The sequence below is a fragment of the Littorina saxatilis genome, linkage group LG4 (assembly GCF_037325665.1).
Source record: "Littorina saxatilis isolate snail1 linkage group LG4, US_GU_Lsax_2.0, whole genome shotgun sequence".
Taxonomy (NCBI): domain Eukaryota; kingdom Metazoa; phylum Mollusca; class Gastropoda; order Littorinimorpha; family Littorinidae; genus Littorina; species Littorina saxatilis.
The window spans coordinates 50,684,197-50,705,992 of NC_090248.1; the positions used below are offsets into that span (position 1 = coordinate 50,684,197).

Below are 21,796 nucleotides of genomic sequence, written 5' to 3' on the forward strand. Positions count from 1 at the left end.
TTCCCATTTTTTGCATGGATTAGGTGTATCAATTTTTTGAACAAAAACATCATAAAACAGTCTAGATCCTTTAGGACTTCCTAGTGTCATACTGTACGCTTTACTGGAGGTATTCGGAAGTGAATTGTCAATGTCTATGTTTGAATCTTTTACGTATTTCTTGATAGCTGAAATGCAGCTGTAATATTCAAGAAAGTTAACTGTTTGTATATCATATTTTTGTTTAAATTCTTCAACTGTGTAGAAAGTTCCTTCTTCATTTGTCAGATCTTTAACAAGAAGGATGTTATGTTTGGTCCATTGATTATAACAAAACGGATTATTTCCAATTTTGAATTTGTTGTTATTAAAAATCGGCTCTGCCAATAGTTCGCTATATTTTTCTAATTTAACGTTATCATAAAACTGACCATATGCTTGAAATACGTCAGTCCAAAATGGATTTAACTTTTTGTTGTGTTTGTTAACATATTGTGGACCATAGTTTTCAAAACAATCTATATTCGGACAATTAGTTAACAGGATTTTGCTCCACTTAGGTTTGTTATGAAAAACCTTTTTAATCCAAGTCACTTTCAATGAGAAAATAAATGCTTTAATAAATGGAATTCCAATGCCACCTAGTTTTGTATGGCGCACAGCTGTATTCCGTTTGATTTTATCACGTTTGTGGTCCCAGACGAAATCAAAACACTCCATTTGAAGTTGTTTAATTAAATCATTTGGTGGGTTTGGTAACAACAACCAAAGATAGGTTAATTTGGATAATATTAATGATTTCAATATTGCTACTCTCCCTAGGGGTGTGATTGATCGTTTTGACCATATGTTGAATAAGATTTTAGTTTCCCTCATTTTCTCTTTAAAGTTTATATCTGCCATTTCACTAAGGTCATTAGTGAAGAAAATGCCAAGGAGTTTAAATTTAGGTGGGTTCCAAGTCATGTTAGTGTGAGACATATATTGTTTGGGTGAATTTTTTCTCCTTCCCAACCAGACATTTATTGTTTTTTCGTAATTTAATTTCAAGCCTGATATTTGTTCAAAACTATTCAAAGTATCGAACAGTTTTTCGAATGAAGCTTTATCTCCGTTCAGAGTAAATGCTGTATCATCAGCAAATTGACTTATTTTAAACTCTGTATCAGAAATCTGTATTCCTTTTATTTCTGTGTCTTCTCTAATTTTACACGCAAGAACCTCTTAGACATCACGCGAAGGAAGTACTGAAAGTCTCGGTCATTATTATTTTGAGCGGGCCGAGACTAGTTGGCAGTCGTGTCCCTGTAAGTAGGCTACATGCAGACAGACAGATCTAGATCTAGTGTCTCGCTTTCTTGCACAGTTTCACCTATGCTCTTTCTGTGTGTGTGTGTGTGTGTGTGTGTGTGTGTGTGTGTGTGTGTGTGTTACTGTTTGTCGATTTCTTACGTGAGCCTTGATGGCTTCGCCTCTTGTTTTAAATGCGGAACTTTTGTTGTTGTTGGTAAAACATTAATTTTAAAATGAATTTATCTCTTTCTTCTTGCTCAGAAGTATATCCATGCTTGATAAGTGAATTATTAATTCAATGTTTTGTTAAACATAGGAGCATTCATAAATCTGCATCCTTGTAGTAATAAACTATGCTTTTATCATGCGTCTTGGGTCTTGTATGTCTAATAGAGTAAACTTCAAACAAGGTTAAAGCGAAGGATAAACAATTAAACAATGACATAACTTCATTCCCTCCGACCAGGAGGTCCTAACAGGTCTTGTATAACCCCGACAGTTTTTGACTCGCCTGGGGCAGGGATCGCGTTAACGCATGTTTTTTGCGTATTTGACGCGTTTTAAAATCCGCCCACGCATTTTCCCGGCGCTTATGTGTAACGCGTACGCAAACCAACTTCTATTCAAAACGGCATGCTCAGCAGCACATCCCAATACTGAATCAGACTATCGCACACGCACGCGAGTTTAGAATCTCAAGTCTGTTCTGGATCAAACATAGCACAAGCGCGCGAGTTCAAATCTAAAGTCCGTTTTGAATAAAACAAAATGAGGTGACGTGCTCTCGGCATAAGAGTGTCGCAAGCGACGCAAAGCAACGCCGGTCGGTTTTCTGAAACAGAACATACACCCAAAATGCACTGGGCGTGTGGTGCCAAATCTAGGCCGAGAGACGCTTTCAGTTCAAGCCTGTCTTTGATTCATTCAAAACGGCATGCAGCGAAAGTTGTCCTCGTTTTTTCGCACATCGTCATGATTTAACTGTGTTATAGTGTGACGCAAAATCTGTTCTGCTTTACTCGTTTTTTGGCCGACATTGCGTAAGCCATACGCAATTTGAAACATCCTAGCGCGATCCCTGCTGGGGGGTGGTGTTTTAAAAGGGAGAGTATCTTCTATCGGGGTTGGGGGGGGGGGGGGGGTAAAAGTGGGGTTCCACTGTGATGGGACATGACGCAGGGGTGTCATATAAGCATTTGCTTTTTTTGTTATTATTAAAAAATTTGACCAAATTTCTGTGTCGTCTGGAAATGTTAACTTCTTAACTTTTCCTTTTTATTAATGATTATTAATTTAACTTGGAAGTTGGAGCATATAGTGATGTCTCGATATGTTTTTGGTAGTCTGAACTGTGATCTGTTTTCACCAGATACTCACTGGATGAATACGGCACAGCACGCAGGAGTGCTGTTGTGCGTGGCTTCATTGACGCTTTGACGAGGGGAGGTATGTATACATGCTCGTTTGTATACTTGCTGGTTTTTTTCTTCTATAGATGAGTAAATATAGTGATGTTCTGTTGTGCTGTGTCTCGAGATCAAATGATTCTGTCAAACTGTTTTTCTACTAACAAATATACTTTCTTCAGGGTAATTACTGTGTTTTAAACTTGGTTTGACTAGTTGACACAGTAGAGTGATCACTTTGTGGGAAAGCCTGGGGATGAGTCCTTGCACAGAAACATAATTTGGTAAATATTTCTCACACAGTGTTTAAGTGGATTGTAAGCTAATTAAGTGCTGATTGGTGTTGTGATGAAGGTCCAGGAGGCACACCACGGCCGATAGAACTTCACTCACACGACCCACTGCGCTACTCGGGTGACATGCTGGCTTGGGTGCATCAGGCCACCGCCTCAGAGAAGGAGTACCTGCAGACCTTGCTCAGGTTGTGTGAAGGTCAGTCAAGGTTTCTATTGGGGTGGGGGTCGGGGGTCTAAAGGGAGAGAGTCTCCTATTTGGGGAGGGGGGTTTGGGTTCCACTAAAATTGGACATGATGAAGGAGAGTCGTATAAAGTATTTGCTTTTCTTGTGTTGGATCAAGGGCCACAAAAAATATATACATGTTTTAGCTGTCGTGATAACGGCTGCAGTCTGAACTTGTTTATATTTTGAGCAGTAACAGTAAGGCAGAGACCTTACCCATGTTACCTTTCTGTGCTTCACCAGGTTTTTGATGTTGTTTCAGCATCTAATGCATCGTTTGAGGAGTTGCTGGGGCATATCACTGAGGGAATCTGCAGGCCTTTCAAGGTAAATACATTAACAACACTGTCAACAGTTATAATTCTTGTGTATGTCGGAATAGTTTTATCAGTGTTATTGGAAGGGATACATTTTTGGTACTGATACGAACTATTCAGTATTACCATTTCAGTGCACCATTTATGACTCAAATCCAAGAAACCCATTTTTGAGCAGAAGAAAGGTAAATCTTTAATTACACATTGGTTTCTGACCAAAACATTGTTGTTTAACATCAGGGCTATACCACTGAAAACATATCCTTAACTTTTTGTGTTCAGTGTATGACAATGGTGTAGGTGTGATGAAACAATCATATGTTGGACAGATGAGAGTGAAGCAGGTTTGTTTTAACGGTAACTGTAGGGAAGGTGTGATGTGTGTGTTTGTTTTACAGGTGAGAGTGGAGCAGGTACTGGTGTCTGAGCAGGAGGCTGTCACTCTGTATAAACTGGACAACCTGCTCAAGTTTTACCACCACACCATTGGGTGAGTAATTCATGACTGGAATGTTGCATTGTGTCACGGGATGGGATAGATGGGGAGAGGACGTACGCTGTGACTTTCAGGCTACTTCAGCCTTGGCTGTTCTGTATGCTTGTGCATGCAGCATGCACGTTGATGTATGTTGCAGACTCGACAATAAAGTTTAGGAAAGCAAGAGATCGCTCCTCTTTCAGATGTTGTTTTGATATTACAAAGATTACGTTTGATTTGTGCATTTTAATAAATGAGAGCATGTATTTATTGACATCGTTTAATGAAAAACGTTCATAGAGATGAAAGGTACAGTCCATCCGAAATAAAGATGAAGGAGGTGCATGTATAGCAACACAATATTTGTATACCCCAAGTGAGTGGCATGTTTGAAATCCTCTATGTGTTTTGTGCAGGCAAATAGTGAGTTCAGACTCAGCAATACTGACCACCATCGCAGAGGTCCAGGATTTGAGCCACCGCATGTTTTTCAACAGTCTCTCCTGCCATGCCAATAGACTGTTGGACAAGGTATTCAAGACACTCTTGCACCGCTTTCTCTATTATTATCTGTCGTTGGGACTCTCTGTGCTCATCTCCCTGCTTTGTCTTGCAAGTACATTGTACTTAGTTGCTCAGTTGATCCTCAGAAATAATACTCCAAAGCAAAGCATGCACACCAAAACACAACAAAAAAGCTGTAAGAAATGGAGAAAAAAAAGCTTTATAAAAAAGCCCTTTGTCTGCTGTGCCCGATCATTAAAAAAGAGATGAAAAGCAAGGTTGGGTGTCACATAAGTGGCATTTGTGCAGTTGACGTAAATGAAAACCATAAAACAGAAACTTGTTTTGCACTGTTCTTGTCTGAGTTGTGAATTTAGACAACAATCGTGTATTGAGTGGGGTCCTGATTTGGCCTATATGGTCCGCTGGACCCAAAAAGCAACAACTATCAAATCAAATCGTGTATTGAGCAAAACCTTGGGGTCTTATTCCTTGACTTAGGTTGACTTGCCTCCCGCTGACCTTGGCCCCACGTCGTCCTTGACCCAGACCCTGCAGCTGCTGCGGGACGTGCTGGCCTGTCATGACGCCTCTGTCGTTCCTGTGGATGACAAGAAACAGGATTACAAACAGGTCTGGAGTGTGTGTGTGCATGTGTCTTTGACCTTACTTAAGACAGGCTGTTGAGCGAGAACTTTTTCTTGTCTTTGGTTGCTGGAGACGGCTTTTGAGCGAGAACTTTTTCTTGTCTTTGGAAGCTGGAGACAGGCTTTTGAGCAAGGATTTTTTCTTGTCTTTGGTAGCTGGAGACAGGCTTTTGAGCGAGAACTTTTTCTTGTCTTTGGAAGCTGGAGACAGGCTTTTGAGCAAGGATTTTTTCTTGTCTTTGGTAGCTGGAGACAGGCTTTTGAGCGAGAACTTTTTCTTGTCTTTGGTAGCTGGAGACAGGCTTTTGAGCAAGGATTTTTTCTTGTCTTTGGTAGCTGGAGACAGGCTTTTGAGCAAGGATTTTTTCTTGTCTTTGGTAGCTGGAGACAGGCTTTTGAGCGAGAACTTTTTCTTGTCTTTGGTAGCTGGAGACAGGCTTTTGAGCAAGGATTTTTTCTTGTCTTTGGTAGCTGGAGACAGGCTTTTGAGCGAGAACTTTTTCTTGTCTTTGGTAGCTGGAGACAGGCTTTTGAGCAAGGATTTTTTCTTGTCTTTGGTAGCTGGAGACAGGCTGTTGAGCGAGAACTTTTTCTTGTCTTTGGTTGCTGGAGACGGCTTTTGAGCGAGAACTTTTTCTTGTCTTTGGAAGCTGGAGACAAAATTGATGCAAGAAGTATTTTATCTTAAGGTTCTGACATTAGAACAGCTCACTTGGTTTTTCTGTTTGTTTGTTGTAGTTTTTGTGTGAATGTTATTAGACATAGACACAGATGACTTTAGTATCTCATATGAGAAATTTGGTTGTGGTGCATATAACATGCTGTCATGCATACAACATAAAATGCAACAACATAAAACATCAAAAACAAGGTTTTAAAAACTAGAAATGATAGTAAATGGCCAAAAGTTGACCTCGATGCAAGTTGAATATTTGTCTGGTAAACTTGCTCTGTCCTATGCAGATCCTGTCGTGTGTGATCGACCCCTGACCTCAATGCAAGTTGAATATTTGTCTGGTAAACTTGCTCTGTCCTGTGCAGATCCTGTCGTGTGTGATCGACCCCCTGCTGCAGATGTGCTCCATGTCGGCAAGCCGCCTCAACACTGTGGACATGGCTGCCTACATGATCAACTGCATCTATCTCATCCAGTCCACGCTGGCTCTCTATCAGTTCACCGACACTCGCCTCGAGATGCTTCAGGCTCAGGTAGGGTGCCAATGTAGGCATGTAACGCTTAGCGCAATCTCTCTCTCTCTTCCAGTTTGCATCTAACCTCGTGACATTTGTTTTTATATAATATCTTGTCTGAGAATGCTTTGGATTGAGAAACATAGAAGGTTTTAGGGTTCAGTCTCTTGGCGTGGAATGATTGAGTTGTGTCCGCCTCGTACAGCACTAACTTGATGTCCTGCTGGTGTGCATTGCAAATGTAGCTCGAGTTTCTCAATGAAAACATTTGTTTGAGTGGAAATTGTTGTCATTATGATTATGTATCGTTTCTTCATAGCTGCCAACTGCTACATTGTGGCAGGAATTGCTCTACGCTTTTACAACCCATAAAAACCCAACATAGTTATTTCAAGTGTGTCTATTTAATTAAGACAATGCTGCACTTTTTAAAACACTATTTACTACATTTTAAAACTCTAAATTCCTACACTTCAAGCTTTACAGAGGTTGACAGCTCTGTTTCTTTCGCATTACATGTGAATGTGAAACAGTAGAGCAGACAAATTAAGTGTCAAGAGCTGTGTGGTGTTTGCAGACAGATGCCCATGTGGATACACTGACCAGTGAACAGGCAGCCTATGTGTTGAATCGTGTTGGTTTGACGCTGCTTTACAACGGCGTGCAACAACAGGCTGAACTGCAGGTGGGATTTAATCACATATTCTTACTCCAATTCTTATGAATGCATTGACTTTAGTCCCACATGCTAGATGTCGAAAAACCTCTCAAATTACCTGCCCTTAGTAGGGTGGTAACCAAGCTAAAAGCGACGCCATAGCCGTTGCTATGGCCTGACCTTGCTCGGTTACCCATAACACCCTGCGCACCACGTGAGCGCCAGCATCCGTAATAATCATTCTCGACTTTCGACAACACACGGTGGACGTGTCCGAATTTCGCTCTCACTTTTGGCCTTCACATGCCTGCTCGTCCTTGAGACTAGCCGGTTCTTGGGGGTTCTACCTGTCCGCCTACCTTTTGGTGAGATCTTTCCTGTGTATGTTTGGTATAAATGTTGATAGCTTTGTGTTGAACACGCACGCAGAAGTTTTTTGTTCTGGGTGACTGTTTTTCGCCGGTCTTAAAATGGCCGACAACAAAGCTAATCTTGGCGCGAGACTGGAAGGTGACAAGGCTCTTAGCCTGGTTTAGAAAACTATACCTAAGAGTAGCCTAAGAACTTTGATTTGCCTATTATGCGGGTCGTAGATCCGTCAAACAGCACTTCTTTTTATGTTCCTATCCCTCCGAGGGCGGGTTCAGTTCTTTCACAGCTCGCTTCCCCTGTTGGGGTTAATCAGCCTTTAGGCTCCTTATAGACTTTTTGTTGGATCGTCGTCGGTGCGACTGATGGGGGGGGGGGTGGCCGTGTGGCTATTCTTTCCCCTTTCTCTGAGTAAGAGGAGTCAGTCAATGTCCTCCTTTTGGGGGGACTTAACGATGTTTTGGTCTGTATTTTCAGCTGTTTCAGGCACGATCGGCGGTTCCCGCCCTCCCGCGTTTGTCAGCTTCGCACTGTGGTCAAGTGCAAATGGCCTGTTCGGTTCAGCCCGTTTTTTGCCTCTAAAAAAGAAAAAAAAAAAAAAAAAAAGAGAAGGGTGGCTCTGGGCTGTTCTCGAGCACCCCTTCCTTTAGGAGGGGGGGCCTGCTCCCTGCCTGCGTTTAACCACTCTGATTACCGCCGGTACTTCACAGTGTGTTACGCAGCCCCCCGCCAATGGGGGGGGATAGGGGGGGCGCTCCTGCGTCGCACCGTCGCCTGGTGCAAACGGCCTGTTCGGTTCAGTCCTTTCTGCCACTGGTAGACTGGGTTGTTCGCGAGCACTCTCTCCTTTAGGAGAGGGGGCCAGCTCCCCGCCTGCTTTGGCCGCTCGGCTTGCTTTTAAACAGCACTGCTGGGTCGGTCAGGCAGCCCCCTTACCGTGAGGAAGGGGGAGTGGGGGGGCACGGTAAGTCACGGCCAGGGCTTGTCCCACTCTGCCCTTTGCGGGCAGGGGGCCGTGTTAGCTTCCCACCCTTTCACGCCCCCCGGGCGCGTTCGGGTGGCGGCTTTCCAGGCTACGTTACATACCCCTTCTCTGCTCCATTTGGGGCAGGGTGGGGGGGGGTATCAGTGGCCCACTCTTTCCCGCCCACCGGGCGGGATCGGGTGGGGGCTGGAGTAGCGTTCCACCCTTCCCTCCCTCTGAGTTGGACAGGGTGGGCGCTGTTGGACTGTCTTCACAGTCTGTGCCTCAATTGTCCTGGCCCGACAATCGTTCGCCTCCCCTATCGGGGTGGGCGGGCGGTGGGCTATAGGACTACGGCAGGTGGACGGAGGGGGGTCGGCCGTTGCTCGGTTCGTCTCTCTCCGTCGCTCTTACTGGGGCATGGAGTGGCTCAGGCCTTTCTACACAGCGGGGGTGCTATGTACGGCTTTCCAGGCTACGTTACATACTCCTTCTCTGCTCCTTTTGGGACAGGCGGCTGTGTTAGCTGCCCGCGCTTGTCGCGGGTCCACCCTTTCCCTCCCTCTGGGTTGGACGGGGTGGGCGCTGTTAGACTGTCTTCACAGTCTGGCCTCTATGGTCCTGGCCTGACAATCGTTCTTCTCCTCTATCGAGGCCTTTCTACACAGCGGGGGTGCTATGTACGGCTTTCCAGGCTACGTTACATACTCCTTCTCTGCTCCATTTGGGACAGGTGGCTGTGTTAGCTGCCCGCGCTCGTCGCGGGTAGCGGTCGCGGAACAATGAGCTTGACTCTCTTTTGTTCTCGGCAGGGTGTCTCGCACAGTGGTCAGGGAACAATGAGCTTTGCTCCGTTTTGTTCTCTGCACGGGCTGTGCCGGCTGTCTACCTGGGACAGGCGGAGACAGAATATACTCTTTCTCTCCAGTCTCCCATTCTTTGTATTCACAATGGTCTGCGGGGACTCGGCTATAGTATCACCTGGCCAGTGGTCATTGTCCTTAGCCAGCATAGGTCACCCCCCCCCTCCTAGGGGTGGGTGAGTGATAGGGCTACTTGACTTTGGCAGGTGGACGAGCGAGGATCGGCCGTTTACGGCCGTTTCTCTGTTTCAGTCCTTGCCCCCTCTAGGGGTTGCGGCTGTGCTGGACCACCCCCCTCCCCACTTGGGGTGAGTTGTGGTTCAATCCAGGTAGTCTGGTTCTTAGCACTGGGATGCTTCTCTCGCACAGTGGGTGGGGTAAGATGCGCCGGGCCCGGCTTTGTCTTGTTTCTCCACTCTATCTCCTTCTCGGCAGAGATCTGTGCCAGTTACCAACCCTCTTCCCCCCACCTCTTGTTCAGGTGGGCGGTTTTGGGTTGGCAGTCAGAGACTGATCACGCTTTTCATCCACACTCTTGGCGGAATTATCGGCAGGAGTATTTAGTGCGCGACCTCCCCGGTCTCCCCTCCTTTTGTGTTTTACACAACTGGTGGTTAGGTTCGGACTCCTTGTTGGAGGAGGGGGAGTGTATAGGGTTGCCTACTGGTTGTAGGCTTCCCATACATAGAGCGGCTGCTGTGGCAGTTTACTTTGTCCCGGATAGGTTGGGGGTGTCTCTCTTCCTTCCTCTTCCGGGATGGCTTTGGGTTTTCACAGGCTTTCTCGCAATTTGTTTCATTTGCTGAGTCTCCGGTGATTGCCTACCTCATGCCACACTTTTGGCTTGTTCCGCACCTTAGGATAGTGGTCTTCATCCTACACCTTTCCCGCTGCTTTATACGCAGGGGACTGCTGGCTTCGGGGTTTCAGGCTGCTTCATCCTCACTTTTAGTGCGGAAGAAGATAGCACGGAATTTTCAGGCTCAGGGTCTGACCCGCACTTTTTATTGCCAGGGGCTAGTTTCTGGCTTCGCTTACAGACCACAGGGAACATGGAGTTTTTATGATGTTACTCCTCCCTCTCCTCTCTGGAGGAGCTAGGATGGCATGGTTTGGAGTTTTCTGCTTTGGCTGAGACTCTCTTCTGTGCTTTCTTATAGGCAATCTTATCCTCCCTGAACGCTCTTTTGGGTTAGGGAGGATGCCTTGGATAAGGCTTTAGCCAGGCTGCTGGCAGCTTGGGCTAGGGTCGTCACTGAGCGGAGAGGTTTCTCGGTGACGTTTTAGGCCCACACTGTTTTTGCTTGGTGTGATCTCCTTCCTTTACAAGGGGTTTGATTTCATGCTGGTTGCAGGAAGCAAGGGTCAGGCTTTTTCGGGGGTTGTTGAGACCTACTCAATAGCTGGAATCTTTCCCTTCCTTCGTGGACCTCTGGCAGCGCATTTATGCGCTCCCGGTTACAAAGGGGTGTTTTGGTTCAGTGTCGCCTCCCTCTCTGCGGGAGGTGGGTCGGCATGGGCTAGAGCTTTCAGCTTTGGCTGAGATTTTCCTCGGTGCTCTCACATGAGCTTTCCTTCTGCGTTTCTGCACACAGGAAAGGGCTCGGTTTCTGGGGGTGTTGGTCTCTGGACTATCTCGGGGGCTGGTTGAGCTTTTTCAAGGTCAATCAGCTTGTCAGCTGCACTTTCTTTTGGTGTTGAACCAGGCTTTTTGCCGGGTGCTCTCAGTAACCAGGCAAAATTCCGAGCTGTCCTTATCCCAGGTTTTTTACCTGGGCATGCTGTTCGACTTTGTCTCTTGGAAGGTTTATTCTTCACACAAGAGGGAATAGGGAGGCTATAAGCTCTTTTCACTGCCAGACGGGCACGAGAGCAGGCCTCTGCGGGGTCTTTAGACCCGATCTTCGGTCGGACGGTATCGATAGCTATGCTGGCCCTCTAGTCTTTCCTCAAGTTTTTTGGGGGGTTCGGCCTCTCAGGTCTGGGACATGAGGGTCCTCCTCCAGAGTGGGTTCCTCCACTCGGGGAGGTGGCTGGAATCCTTTTGGATCGCTCAGGGGACTTTTTTCCCTAGCTCTGTTTCCCCCTGGACTTAGACCGCTTTATGGATGCGTTTTCGTCTAGATGGGGCCTGCACTGGCAATTGCAGTCTTGAGGCTGTGATGTAGACGCAAATCCTTGGGCTTCTCTTTTGCCTGAGGTTAGGAGCAGTGGCTCTTAGTCTACTAGCCTTTCCTTTTTTGCTATTTACAGGCATGGCCTGTTGCATTCGGGCAATTCTTCTGTTGCTTCTTATGTGAACTAGCTGGGGTGAGCAAGTTCTCGCTCCCTGTCAGACAGAGTATAGGGGATTCTGATTGAGTTTCACACTAAATCATTTTCTCAGGGGAATTTCTCCCCGGCCAGCTCTGCGATCTGGCCGACTCGCTCAACAGGTCCTTTCAGGGCTTGCACAGGGGTTGGCCCATCTGCTGACGGGTCTGGAGGCGTGCTGTTTGTGTTTTGGATCATGGGTTCTGACTCTGGTCTTTGGGAACGAAGCATATATTTCCTCCACTTTATCTGTGTATGCTCCTTTTTTGGCCTCCTTGGCCAATTGGGGATTTAGAGCGGGGGTGCAACTCCTTAGCGCCCCTCTCTCAAGCCAGGTGGTTTTTCACCTCTGTTTCAGTTTTTGGCTTTGGGCAGCTGGGCCTCTTCTTTGAGGTTCCGGCTTCTCGGCTATCTCAGCTGTTTTGAAACAAATAGGCCTCTCTTCTGTTGCTCATGGCGCTCTGGTCGGCATGATCAAGGGACCTTGTTTTACGAGGTTTAGAGGCTCCCCCTTGTTTAGCGCGTGGGACTTTGTTCTACTTACTCTGGGCCTCAGCCCTATAGGGCAGTGAGGCGCATGCGTTTTTGGGGTTTGCCAGAGGATGTAGCCTTAGGGCTTTTGGTTCCGTTTGTTCACGGTTTTTGGCCAGGTTTTGGGGTTTCAGAAACCTGGTCAATATCCTCTGGTGTTTGATTCCCTCCTCTTGGGAGGATTATCGCTCCGGGAGATTCGGATTTTCTAACTGTCTGGTTGGACTTTTTTAATCCCTTTTTTGACGTTACTGTCTTTTGGAACCACGAGCTTTAGCTCAGGTTCTTATTTCTTTACAATGGAGCGAAAGAGACGTCTTTTATTTGTCTCTCTCTGGGGGCTCTGCTACATTCATAGGACAGTCCTATGAGTGGTACGTTCCGAACAGGGGGGGGGGGGGGGGGCCGTTCAGTCCTCCCTCTATTCCTTTTCAGGCGTTCGGGAGTCTGGTGTTCTTCTCTGGCTGGTGGTGTTCCTCTCGCCTATGCGAGGTTTGCCAACAGCTCGGGTACAGATTTTGTGCTTCTTTTATTGCCGTGTTGCGTTCTGGTCGCCTAGGCGAAGCTTTGCAAACGGCTTACTGGAGATCAGATGATGTGTTCATCGGTTTCTATCTTCGGGATATCTCCTGCACGCGGCTAGATGGCTCCAGTTCATTGCTGGTTTTAGTTGCTGCAGGGCAGGTTCTTACAAGGACATAAGTAGGTTCCCTCCACCTTTAGGAGGAATCTGCATTCATAAGAATTGGAGTAAGAATATGTGATTAAATCGAAAATTTTTAATTAAATTTTGATTTAATATAATATACTTACCCAATTCTTATAGTTAATACCCTCCCATCCGTCCCCGCTGGATTATGTCCTTGGGGGTTTGTTTGACTAATAGTCTCGAATGATTATTACGGATGCTGGCGCTCACGTGGTGCGCAGGGTGTTATGGGTAACCGAGCAAGGTCAGGCCATAGCAACGGCTATGGCGTCGCTTTTAGCTTGGTTACCACCCTACTAAGGGCAGGTAATTTGAGAGGTTTTTCGACATCTAGCATGTGGGACTAAAGTCAATGCATTCATAAGAATTGGGTAAGTATATTATATTAAATCAAAATTTAATTAAAAATTTTCGATTTCTTGTCATTTGTCTGTAGCGTTACGCATTTCATTGGGTTTTTTGGTAGCCTTTGTGATGCTACAACTGCTGCAATTTTGTATTTCATATAAACAGTACACAGTTGAACCTGCCCTGGCAACCACCTCTCGACAGGACTGGGTGGCCGAGTGGTAACGCTCTTGCGCTCGGAAGCGAGAGGTTGCGAGTTCGACCCTGGGTCAGGGCGTTAGCAATTTTCTCCCCCCTTTCCTAACCTAGGTGGTGGGTTCAAGTGCTAGTCTTTCGGATGAGACGAAAAACCGAGGTCCCTTCGTGTAAACTACATTGAGGTATGCACGTTAAAGATCCCACGATTGACAAAAGGGTCTTTCCTGGCAAAATTGTATAGGCATAGATAAAAATGTCCACCAAAATACCCGTGTGACTTGGAATAATAGGCCGTGAAAAGTAGGATATGCGCCGAAATGGCTGCGATCTGCTGGCCGATGTGAATGCGTGATGTATTGTGTAAAAAAATTCTATCTCACACGGCATAAATAAATCCCTGCGCCTTGAATATGTGCGCGATATGAATTGCATAAAATAAAAATTTTAAAAAAAATACAAATTCCCTGCGCTTAGAACTGTACCCACGGAATACGCGCGATATAAGCCTCATATTGATTGATTGATTGATTGATCGATAAAGACCACCTGCTTACGACCACCACCCCCTGGAACGCCGAAGAAGAAGAAGAAGAAGACCACCACCCCAAATAATCCCCAACAAGTTTGTTCTGTATAATTCACCTTTCAATAGCGATCATCTGTCTATGATGACCTCTCTTGGTCGGTCCATTGGGTGTTCTTTATGGACAGGTTCCACTGTATGTACCACCATTTAACTAATTACATTGAGACTGAGATGAATGAAAATGTGCTTCACCAGAATAGTGTTTCCAGATTTGTCGAGTGTTCTTCTTGCTCTTATAGTTGAATTTTTGAAGATTTTCTATTCAGTCATGATATCTGTGTACGTATGTATGTATTCTTCAGTACCTGCTCTGGCTTTTTTACGATGTGAATGACTACATTTTGTGACCATCGCTCCCACACTCCACCCACACATTATATTAGTGCATGGTTTTGTGTTTTTATTGGAGATTAAGGCAGAAACATCTTAATTACTGTAATTTTTTCCCTACGTCTACCTTTCTGTGCTCATTATTTGATAGCAGTTTTGACTGGTTGTACTTGATTGTTTTGAAGTGACTGTTAATGAAACTATACTTCATCTTTGCATGAAGATAACTAATATCTTTTTTTTTTTTTTTTTTGCGCGTGAAGATTTTTATACTTGATTATAATATCTTACATAATTAATGTGTGTGTTTTTGTCCCTAACAGGCTCCCTTGTCTCACCTTCAGGGAATGGACAGTATCACCGTGAAATCAGCCATGGTAAGCAGGGCCAGATTCCTGTTCAGATAGAAAAGAGGGAAAAAGATCAAAACATTTCAGTGCATTGGTCATCCGCAGAAAAGGCACGGACTGTGAGAGAGTGGGGGCTGGGGGAGAAGTCATTTCAAGTGATGAAAAGGCACTGACTGTGAGAGAGTGGGGGCTGGGGGAGAAGTCATTTCAAGTGATGAAAAGAAAGGAAAGCGTTGAAAATTATATATACAGCCAAGCAGTAACTAAGTAGAAGTTCAGTGGATCAGTCCAGTAGAAGCTATTGGGGAGAAGAAAAAACAAAACTTGACTAAATATAAAAAGGGGGGGCTTATTTGGAATGCATCATTTGTATAATACAAATTTTTTGGGAAAAATTCATCATCCTTGATAAAAGTGTCAAAATGTGCAAATCTAGAGTAGTCGGACCTGTCATCTGACGCAGAATATCTTTGGGGAGAACAGAAAATAAGGAACTGAAAGCACCAAGCATTGTCTGAGATTATGAACCACTTTATATGTTTGAATGGAGTAGCGTGTAAACTGTGTTGAAAATGAGCAACTGTATACCTTTGAATGGAAAGTGCATGTCAAATGTGTTGAAAATGAACAATCATATATGTTTAAATGGAATAGCATTTAAAATGTGTTGAAAATGAACACTATAAGATATGTTGGGTGGTTTGTTGTCAGATCCGCCTGATTGGCCTTTACTTTGAAAATCCACTGTTTCACATGAAGCTCAAACCCATTTGCAACTTGGATTTGTCACATAGGAGCATTGTTTTTTTGTTACCCAGCTTGTGATGAATGAAAACTCGTGATGATGACAATTGTATATGTTTGAAATGAATAGCATGTAAACTGTGTTGCAGAACAAGTTTGACAGTTACCTGGCCAGCCCTGACAGCTTGACCCTTCCACAGTGCAGCCTGCTGCTGGGAACTCTGGTCAGGTCTGTAGCAACACACTTGTGTTTTCATGACAACGCACTACGGGGTGTTCATATGGTTGTGAAATGCGTAACACCATGAATTGTTTGAGGTCACACTTCCCTGGGTGTTGCCATTACTTTAGCCTTCTAGGTTTCTATCGGGGTTATCCTGCCCTTACCTCCTAACCTATACGTTCTGCCCTCTTCTTCTCCTTCCTCATACGTTTCTATCAAACGTGAAGTGTATGAATGACCCGTACGTCCTTACAGGGCTGCCATGTCGCCAAACAGCTCCTCCTGTAGGTGGGACTTGTTCGACCATGCTGTGTCTTTTACCCTTCTGCAGTGGGCAGTCCTGGAGAACGTGGGTGGTTGCCATTAGAAGGACAATTGCCTACTACAGTCGAACCTGCCTTGGAGACCACATGTCCAAAAAGACCACCTGCCCATTAAGACCATTCTAAAGGATCCCCGGCGGCTTTTACAACTATATAAATCACCTGTCCATAAAGACCACCTGTCTCAAGAGACCACTTTTGCCAGTCCCTTGGGTGGTCTCTTTAGACAGGTTCGACTGTATATATATACTAGAATGAATACCCGCTTCGCCGGGTAGCCGGCTTCGCCGGGAAGAAGTACTTAGAGCCGCCAAGCTTAGGTCCCTCCCAGATTCGTGGAATGGGAACAGCACGAAAATGATTCAGTGGCCATAATGCCATTTCTGACCATATCGAGTCCCATCCTTGTCGACGAATGTAACCGTGTTAATCACCTTTGGAGGCGAACTCCACTCAAACAGGATTGAGCAATTTATAGCTTATCTGTAAGCCCTTTTGAACTGTTATGGCTTTTCAAAGGAAGGCCAGTACATACAAATACACAAAAGCCGCCAGACCACATCACAAACAGAACTGAACAATCCCCAGGTGTTGTTCACATAGAGAGAGACACACACACACACACACACACACAAACACAGAGAAGCCGTATCTATAGAGAGATAGATGACAGTGTATTTTTCGCGTGGCTATAAATTGATTCGACCTTTGCACTTTTACAGTGAGGATAATTTACGGGTCCAATTTACGTTCTGGACACTGCGGTGACCTTCTAAAAATAGTAACAGAACGCCGGGAATATCCGAAGACGCCCCACTCATACTATAGTGCACCATACGAAGGAAGGGAGGTAAACGCTGAAAACCTGGAGAAGATGAGAAGATAAGGAAGAGTTACTTATAATGGTGAAATGAACACAAAAACCAAAATCGGTTCAGCGCTGCGCGCCGAGAGCACGTGTTGAAATATCTCATCGATGATATTGTGTCCGGGGTGTAGCTGAATACGGTGTCCAAATTTGAAAAAGATCCACCGAGAACTTTGGCTTTGGTGTGTCGGTATGGGGGCCCGGGTAGCTGAGGTGGAACCAAAGTCGGTTCAGCGCGCACAAAATCGGTTCAGCGCTGCGCGCTGAGAGCACGTGTTGAAATACCGACCAGGTTGTGTCCTGTCCCGGGTCTACCTGAATATGCCCACCAAATTTGAAGCAGATCCATCGAGAACTTTGGCCGTGCATCGCGAACTCACACACAGACACACACACAGACAATCAATCAATCAATGAGTCTTATATCGCGCATATTCCGTGGGTACAGTTCTAGGCGCTCTGCAGTGTGAGATGAAATTTTATACGGCCAGTAGATTGCAGCCATTTCGGCGCATACTTACCTTTCACGGCCTATTATTCCAAGTCACACGGGTATAGGTAGACAATTATTAACTGTGCCTAAGCAATTTTGCCAGGAAAGACCCTTTTGTCAATCGTGGGATCTTTAACGTGCACACCCAATGTAGTGTACACGGGGGGAGGTTCGGACACCGAAGAGAGTCTGCACACAAAGTTGACTCTGTGAAATAAATTTCCGCCGAACCTGGGATCGAACTCACGCTGACAGCGGCCAACTGAATACAAATCCAGCGCGCTACCAACTGAGCTATATCCCCGCCCCACACACAGACACACAGACACAAGTCGTATATATATATAGATAACATCAGAAATTGTGAAAGAAACAATTGAAAGTCAGCAGAGACTTTCTTCCGAGATTTGTTAAAATCTCTTAGCAGAGAAAGAGAGAGAAATAAATATCCCTTCACAGACAGCCTATTGGGAGCATCAGACCCTCCTCAAGGGGGACGGAGATTTACAGAGCAAATATATATATATATATGCGATTGTGGCTTGTTCTATGATGGAGTTATTAGCCTTCATTGATGTGTGTGACTAAGTAAATTGCAGGAAAATAGTTAGTTCTGACCACCTCATTAATAATTAGGGTAAATACAGTTCAGGTCAATCATCTTCTGGTTTGAGGGAATAATGATGACAGGAAAGTTAAGTTAAAGCCATATGTACTCGATGACTATACACGCTAATTGCTTTACCAACAGCTGGAGACAGACTAAATTAAGTTCCCTGCAAAATATTGTGGTCTAGGACCCCTTAAATGTTGAGATATTTGAATTTTCATTTTGATCTGGATCGTCCTATTTATAGATTTGGCAACACATGTAACGTTGATGCAAGGGAGAGAACACCGCGGCTTTGTTGACATCCTCACTTTTTCAGAGGCTAGAACAAGCTGTAATGCATGTATTATGGTCCGCGCATGGTGACGTATCGTCATTATATGGTCTTATGGTGCGTTTGACATCGATTGTGGGCAAACTACACTTTGTAAACACGGGAGTGCGTTAGTATGCCTTTAAGCCTGACTTAAAAAAAAAAGTTTATCTTGTGTGTAATTTAAAAAAAAAATCATGTGTTGTTCATTTATTATTTACTTATTTATCTATTTATGTTTGCATTGATGTGTTTATTTATTTGTTTTGTTATTTTTGCAGAGAGACATTGAAAAGAAGATCTGTGGAACTGATCTGTCAAGCGTACCAGCAGATGTACGCTGCCATCACCAACCCCAAACACGAATACAAAGACACCCAGGCTATCGTACCTCGCACCCCTGAGCAAGTCAGCAAACTGCTTGCCTAAGGATAACCACTGGGTTAGCAACAAGCAAAACATTCCAGCACTGGCTTGCAAAGATATCATTAGCAAGTTTCTGAACAAAAAATTGAAGTGTTGGAAAATGAATGAAGTGGATTTTGTGTTCATGGGAGAATTTAAAAATAGAAGTAAAATAGAAGCCATGTGCTCTTGTATGTAAGTGCTTGTGGTTGTATACAAGTAAGGTGACCATTTGGAGAACTAAATAACAATTTTGGGATCTGACAGGCACATTGACATCGTCATGGAATTTTGGCAAAACTCATTTTATACAGCTTTTTAGTAGAAGGCCAAAACTGATTATTTTTATTATGAAAAAGTGTTTATATTTTTACCTGGTATGGATAGAAAGATAAAAGAATGTTAAATCATGTATTGTCCATCGTATGTTTGAGAATTGTTCTCATTGAGAATGATTTACTTAGTCGAAAGCACAAAAGCATCAAAATCGCCAAGAATCGAGGTCCGCCAAAATTCCAGGATGACGACGATATGTGGTCTTGGGAAGTTAATAATGTGTGTGTGAGTTTTGAAAGATAGAAATAAATTATGGTTGTGAGAGTGAAGAGGGTAGAATGACTGCAGACTATGATTGTGTTGCTTTGCTTTATTTTTGGCATATACATGTATGTATAACAGGTGCGTTTCAATAAACAAATTTGTGGGAAAAATCATTTTGGAATAGTTCCTCTCTTGAATGCTATGCCTGTGGTGTCCTCACTCTTTTAACTTACATAACCCCCCTCTCACTCTCATTGCTGTTTTTCTTTGATTTACTTGGACATGCATGCATACACACACAAAAACACACACACAGCCACCCCACCACCATATACATTGTACATGTAGTCCCAAACCACACACACACACAGAGGCACACAGACATACTGACGCTCAGGCATGGGAATTATCCGTGAAATTGCGGATTCCGTGAAAAGGAAATTATGTTTCAGGGAGAAAAACAAATTGTCCGCGGCAAAAAAAAGGTAAATTAAATTATATGTATACTATTGTCCCTCTATCCATTATTTGCTTACACGAGAACTATCAAAATATTAGTCTAAAATGCAAAATTCGTTTTCCTTCTTTCCAATGGGGCTCTGCCCCCGTATGTCTGTTTTTTTCACAACACGTCTGTCATACAACTTCACTTAGACTCCTGACCAACAATATTACTAAATACATTCACAAATCTATTCAGCACATTCTTACTCTCCACACTCTGACCTCAATACAAGCATATGTAAGAAGGTTAAAACAGATTGCACGAAGAAGGGTTTAGTCAAGCTTGAAGCTTGGGTACATGAAGTATTAGCGTTTGTAGAAATGTGTAACCACATAGATTTGTTTTCAAACGCAAGAGAATATCACTATACTTTGAAAATAAAGAACAGACTTCTTTGATGCAAGGACACCGTCGCAGACGCCAATATTGCAAGGGAAATAAGTTCTTGACGGAGAATAATAAAGTAGTAGTATAGTTGCTTCCCTTAGACCAGCCACACCTCTTTATTTGCAATCGCCATCGGACCCCCCCCCCCCCCCCCCCCCCACACACACACACACACCAACACACACAGACGCACGCAAACACATTCGATCTTCCTCCCCCCTTCTGGTTTTCAGTCAGTTCTTTCAGTAACTTCTCTCTCATGTGCTTTCCAAGATGACATCAGTGCTTCTACAAAATCAAATCCTTGTTATTTCCTAGACCAGTGTCAAGGTTCTTTTAGCTACGTACGTGTAGTTTTTCATTTAATCTTTCTCAATATTTTGTCTCGTTATTTTCCTCTCCATTGCGATAGAGCCCCCCCCCCCCCCCCTCTCTCTCTCTCTCTCTCTCTCTCTCTCTCTCTCTCGGCTCTCTTTCTCTATATACATAAATGACCTTCCCCTTCACATTGAGAATTTATGTGAACTTTTTGCAGATGACACAACCATACATTCTAGTAACACCAATTTAAGTCGTTTATCAGAAACACTGCAAGAAAGTTTAAACCAGTTGAATGAATGGACTGAGCTAAATCACATGTCCCTTAACCCCCAAAAAACAAAAAGCATGATAATAACAACTATATAAGGCAAAAACGCCAGAACATCATCACCCTCAATATTTCACGATCTAACGGTTTATGATAAACTTGTTGAAAAAGTCGACCATCATAAAGTTTTGGGAGTGACCATTGACCTGTCTTGGTCACACCACATCGAACTGCAATTAACTGTCTAAACAAGTGTCCAAGAAGGTTTTATCTATTATCTAGAACTCAAGCACTTTCTGAATTTGGAAGCCAGGAAATTATTCTTTAATGCTCATATTCAGTCTGTTATTGATTACGCGTCTACCTTGTGGGACTCGGCAAGTGAAACTGAATTCATTCAAACCACTAATTGGATTACATAAACGAGCGCTTAAAGTAGTCTTATTAAAGAAAACAACCCTATCTGAGTTAGACTACATGAACTTAGGCATTCTTCCTCTGAAGGCAAGGCTAAGTTATAATAAAGGTACCCTTATGCATAAAATTATTCATGGATGTGTACCTCAAACCATATTTTCCAAATTCACGTTAAAAACTTCACGCCAATTGATGAGACTGAACATGCCTCTGCCTAGGATTGACCTATTCAAATCTAGTTTAGTCTATTCAGGTAGCAGTCTCTGGAACACTCTTCCGACAATCCTACGGCAAACTAGCAGCACAAACGTTTTTAAGACCAGATATACGTCTTATCCCCGAGTACGCTAGTACTTGGGCTCAACAGACTTTAATTGTGTGTCTGTGTGTGTGTCTGTCTCGACTTAACAGCTTATTGCTGGGAAACTACTGGGCGCAGTTCGTTCAAAAGTTGATACACTAACTTGATAATAGGTCCGATTGATCGTATTAAAACTTCATAATGTTACCTGGGACCTAAATGCGAAATAAACCACAAAAACGACTTGGTGGTGGGAGAAATTCACACGGAGCAACAGCCAGCCAGGCAGCCTGATAGAACAGCCAGCCAGCGGATACTTGTCGTCACAAAAAGACGTCATGACAAAGTTACACGCAAAGCGAAAGAGACTTTGACGTCATTTACTTTTGTTCGGAATTTTCCGTCTGTTCCTAGCTTGTCAGTGAAGACCTGACGTGAGTAAGCTTATACCCAAAACGTCTTTGTTCTCTATTCACATTGCAGCTGTGAAATAATCAGTCTTGTGTCTCGGTCGTGTAGGTACA

The 21,796-nt window shown here is 44.1% G+C and overlaps 1 protein-coding gene across 1 annotated transcript in view; it reads left to right on the forward strand.

The window, feature by feature from the left end:
- LOC138965012 (conserved oligomeric Golgi complex subunit 6-like) overlaps window positions 1-19,246 on the forward strand; it is a 28,231-nt gene extending 8,985 nt beyond the window's left edge. The window contains exons 9-19 of the mRNA XM_070337135.1: window positions 2,642-2,718; window positions 3,033-3,170; window positions 3,461-3,525; window positions 3,914-4,005; window positions 4,410-4,524; window positions 4,999-5,130; window positions 6,186-6,353; window positions 6,913-7,020; window positions 14,528-14,581; window positions 15,448-15,527; window positions 18,410-19,246. Coding sequence (XP_070193236.1) covers window positions 2,642-2,718; window positions 3,033-3,170; window positions 3,461-3,525; window positions 3,914-4,005; window positions 4,410-4,524; window positions 4,999-5,130; window positions 6,186-6,353; window positions 6,913-7,020; window positions 14,528-14,581; window positions 15,448-15,527; window positions 18,410-18,557 — 1,177 coding nt within the window. The 3' untranslated portion in view covers window positions 18,558-19,246. The remainder of the gene's footprint in view (window positions 1-2,641; window positions 2,719-3,032; window positions 3,171-3,460; window positions 3,526-3,913; window positions 4,006-4,409; window positions 4,525-4,998; window positions 5,131-6,185; window positions 6,354-6,912; window positions 7,021-14,527; window positions 14,582-15,447; window positions 15,528-18,409) is intronic.
- The last annotated feature ends 2,550 nt before the right edge of the window (window positions 19,247-21,796 follow it).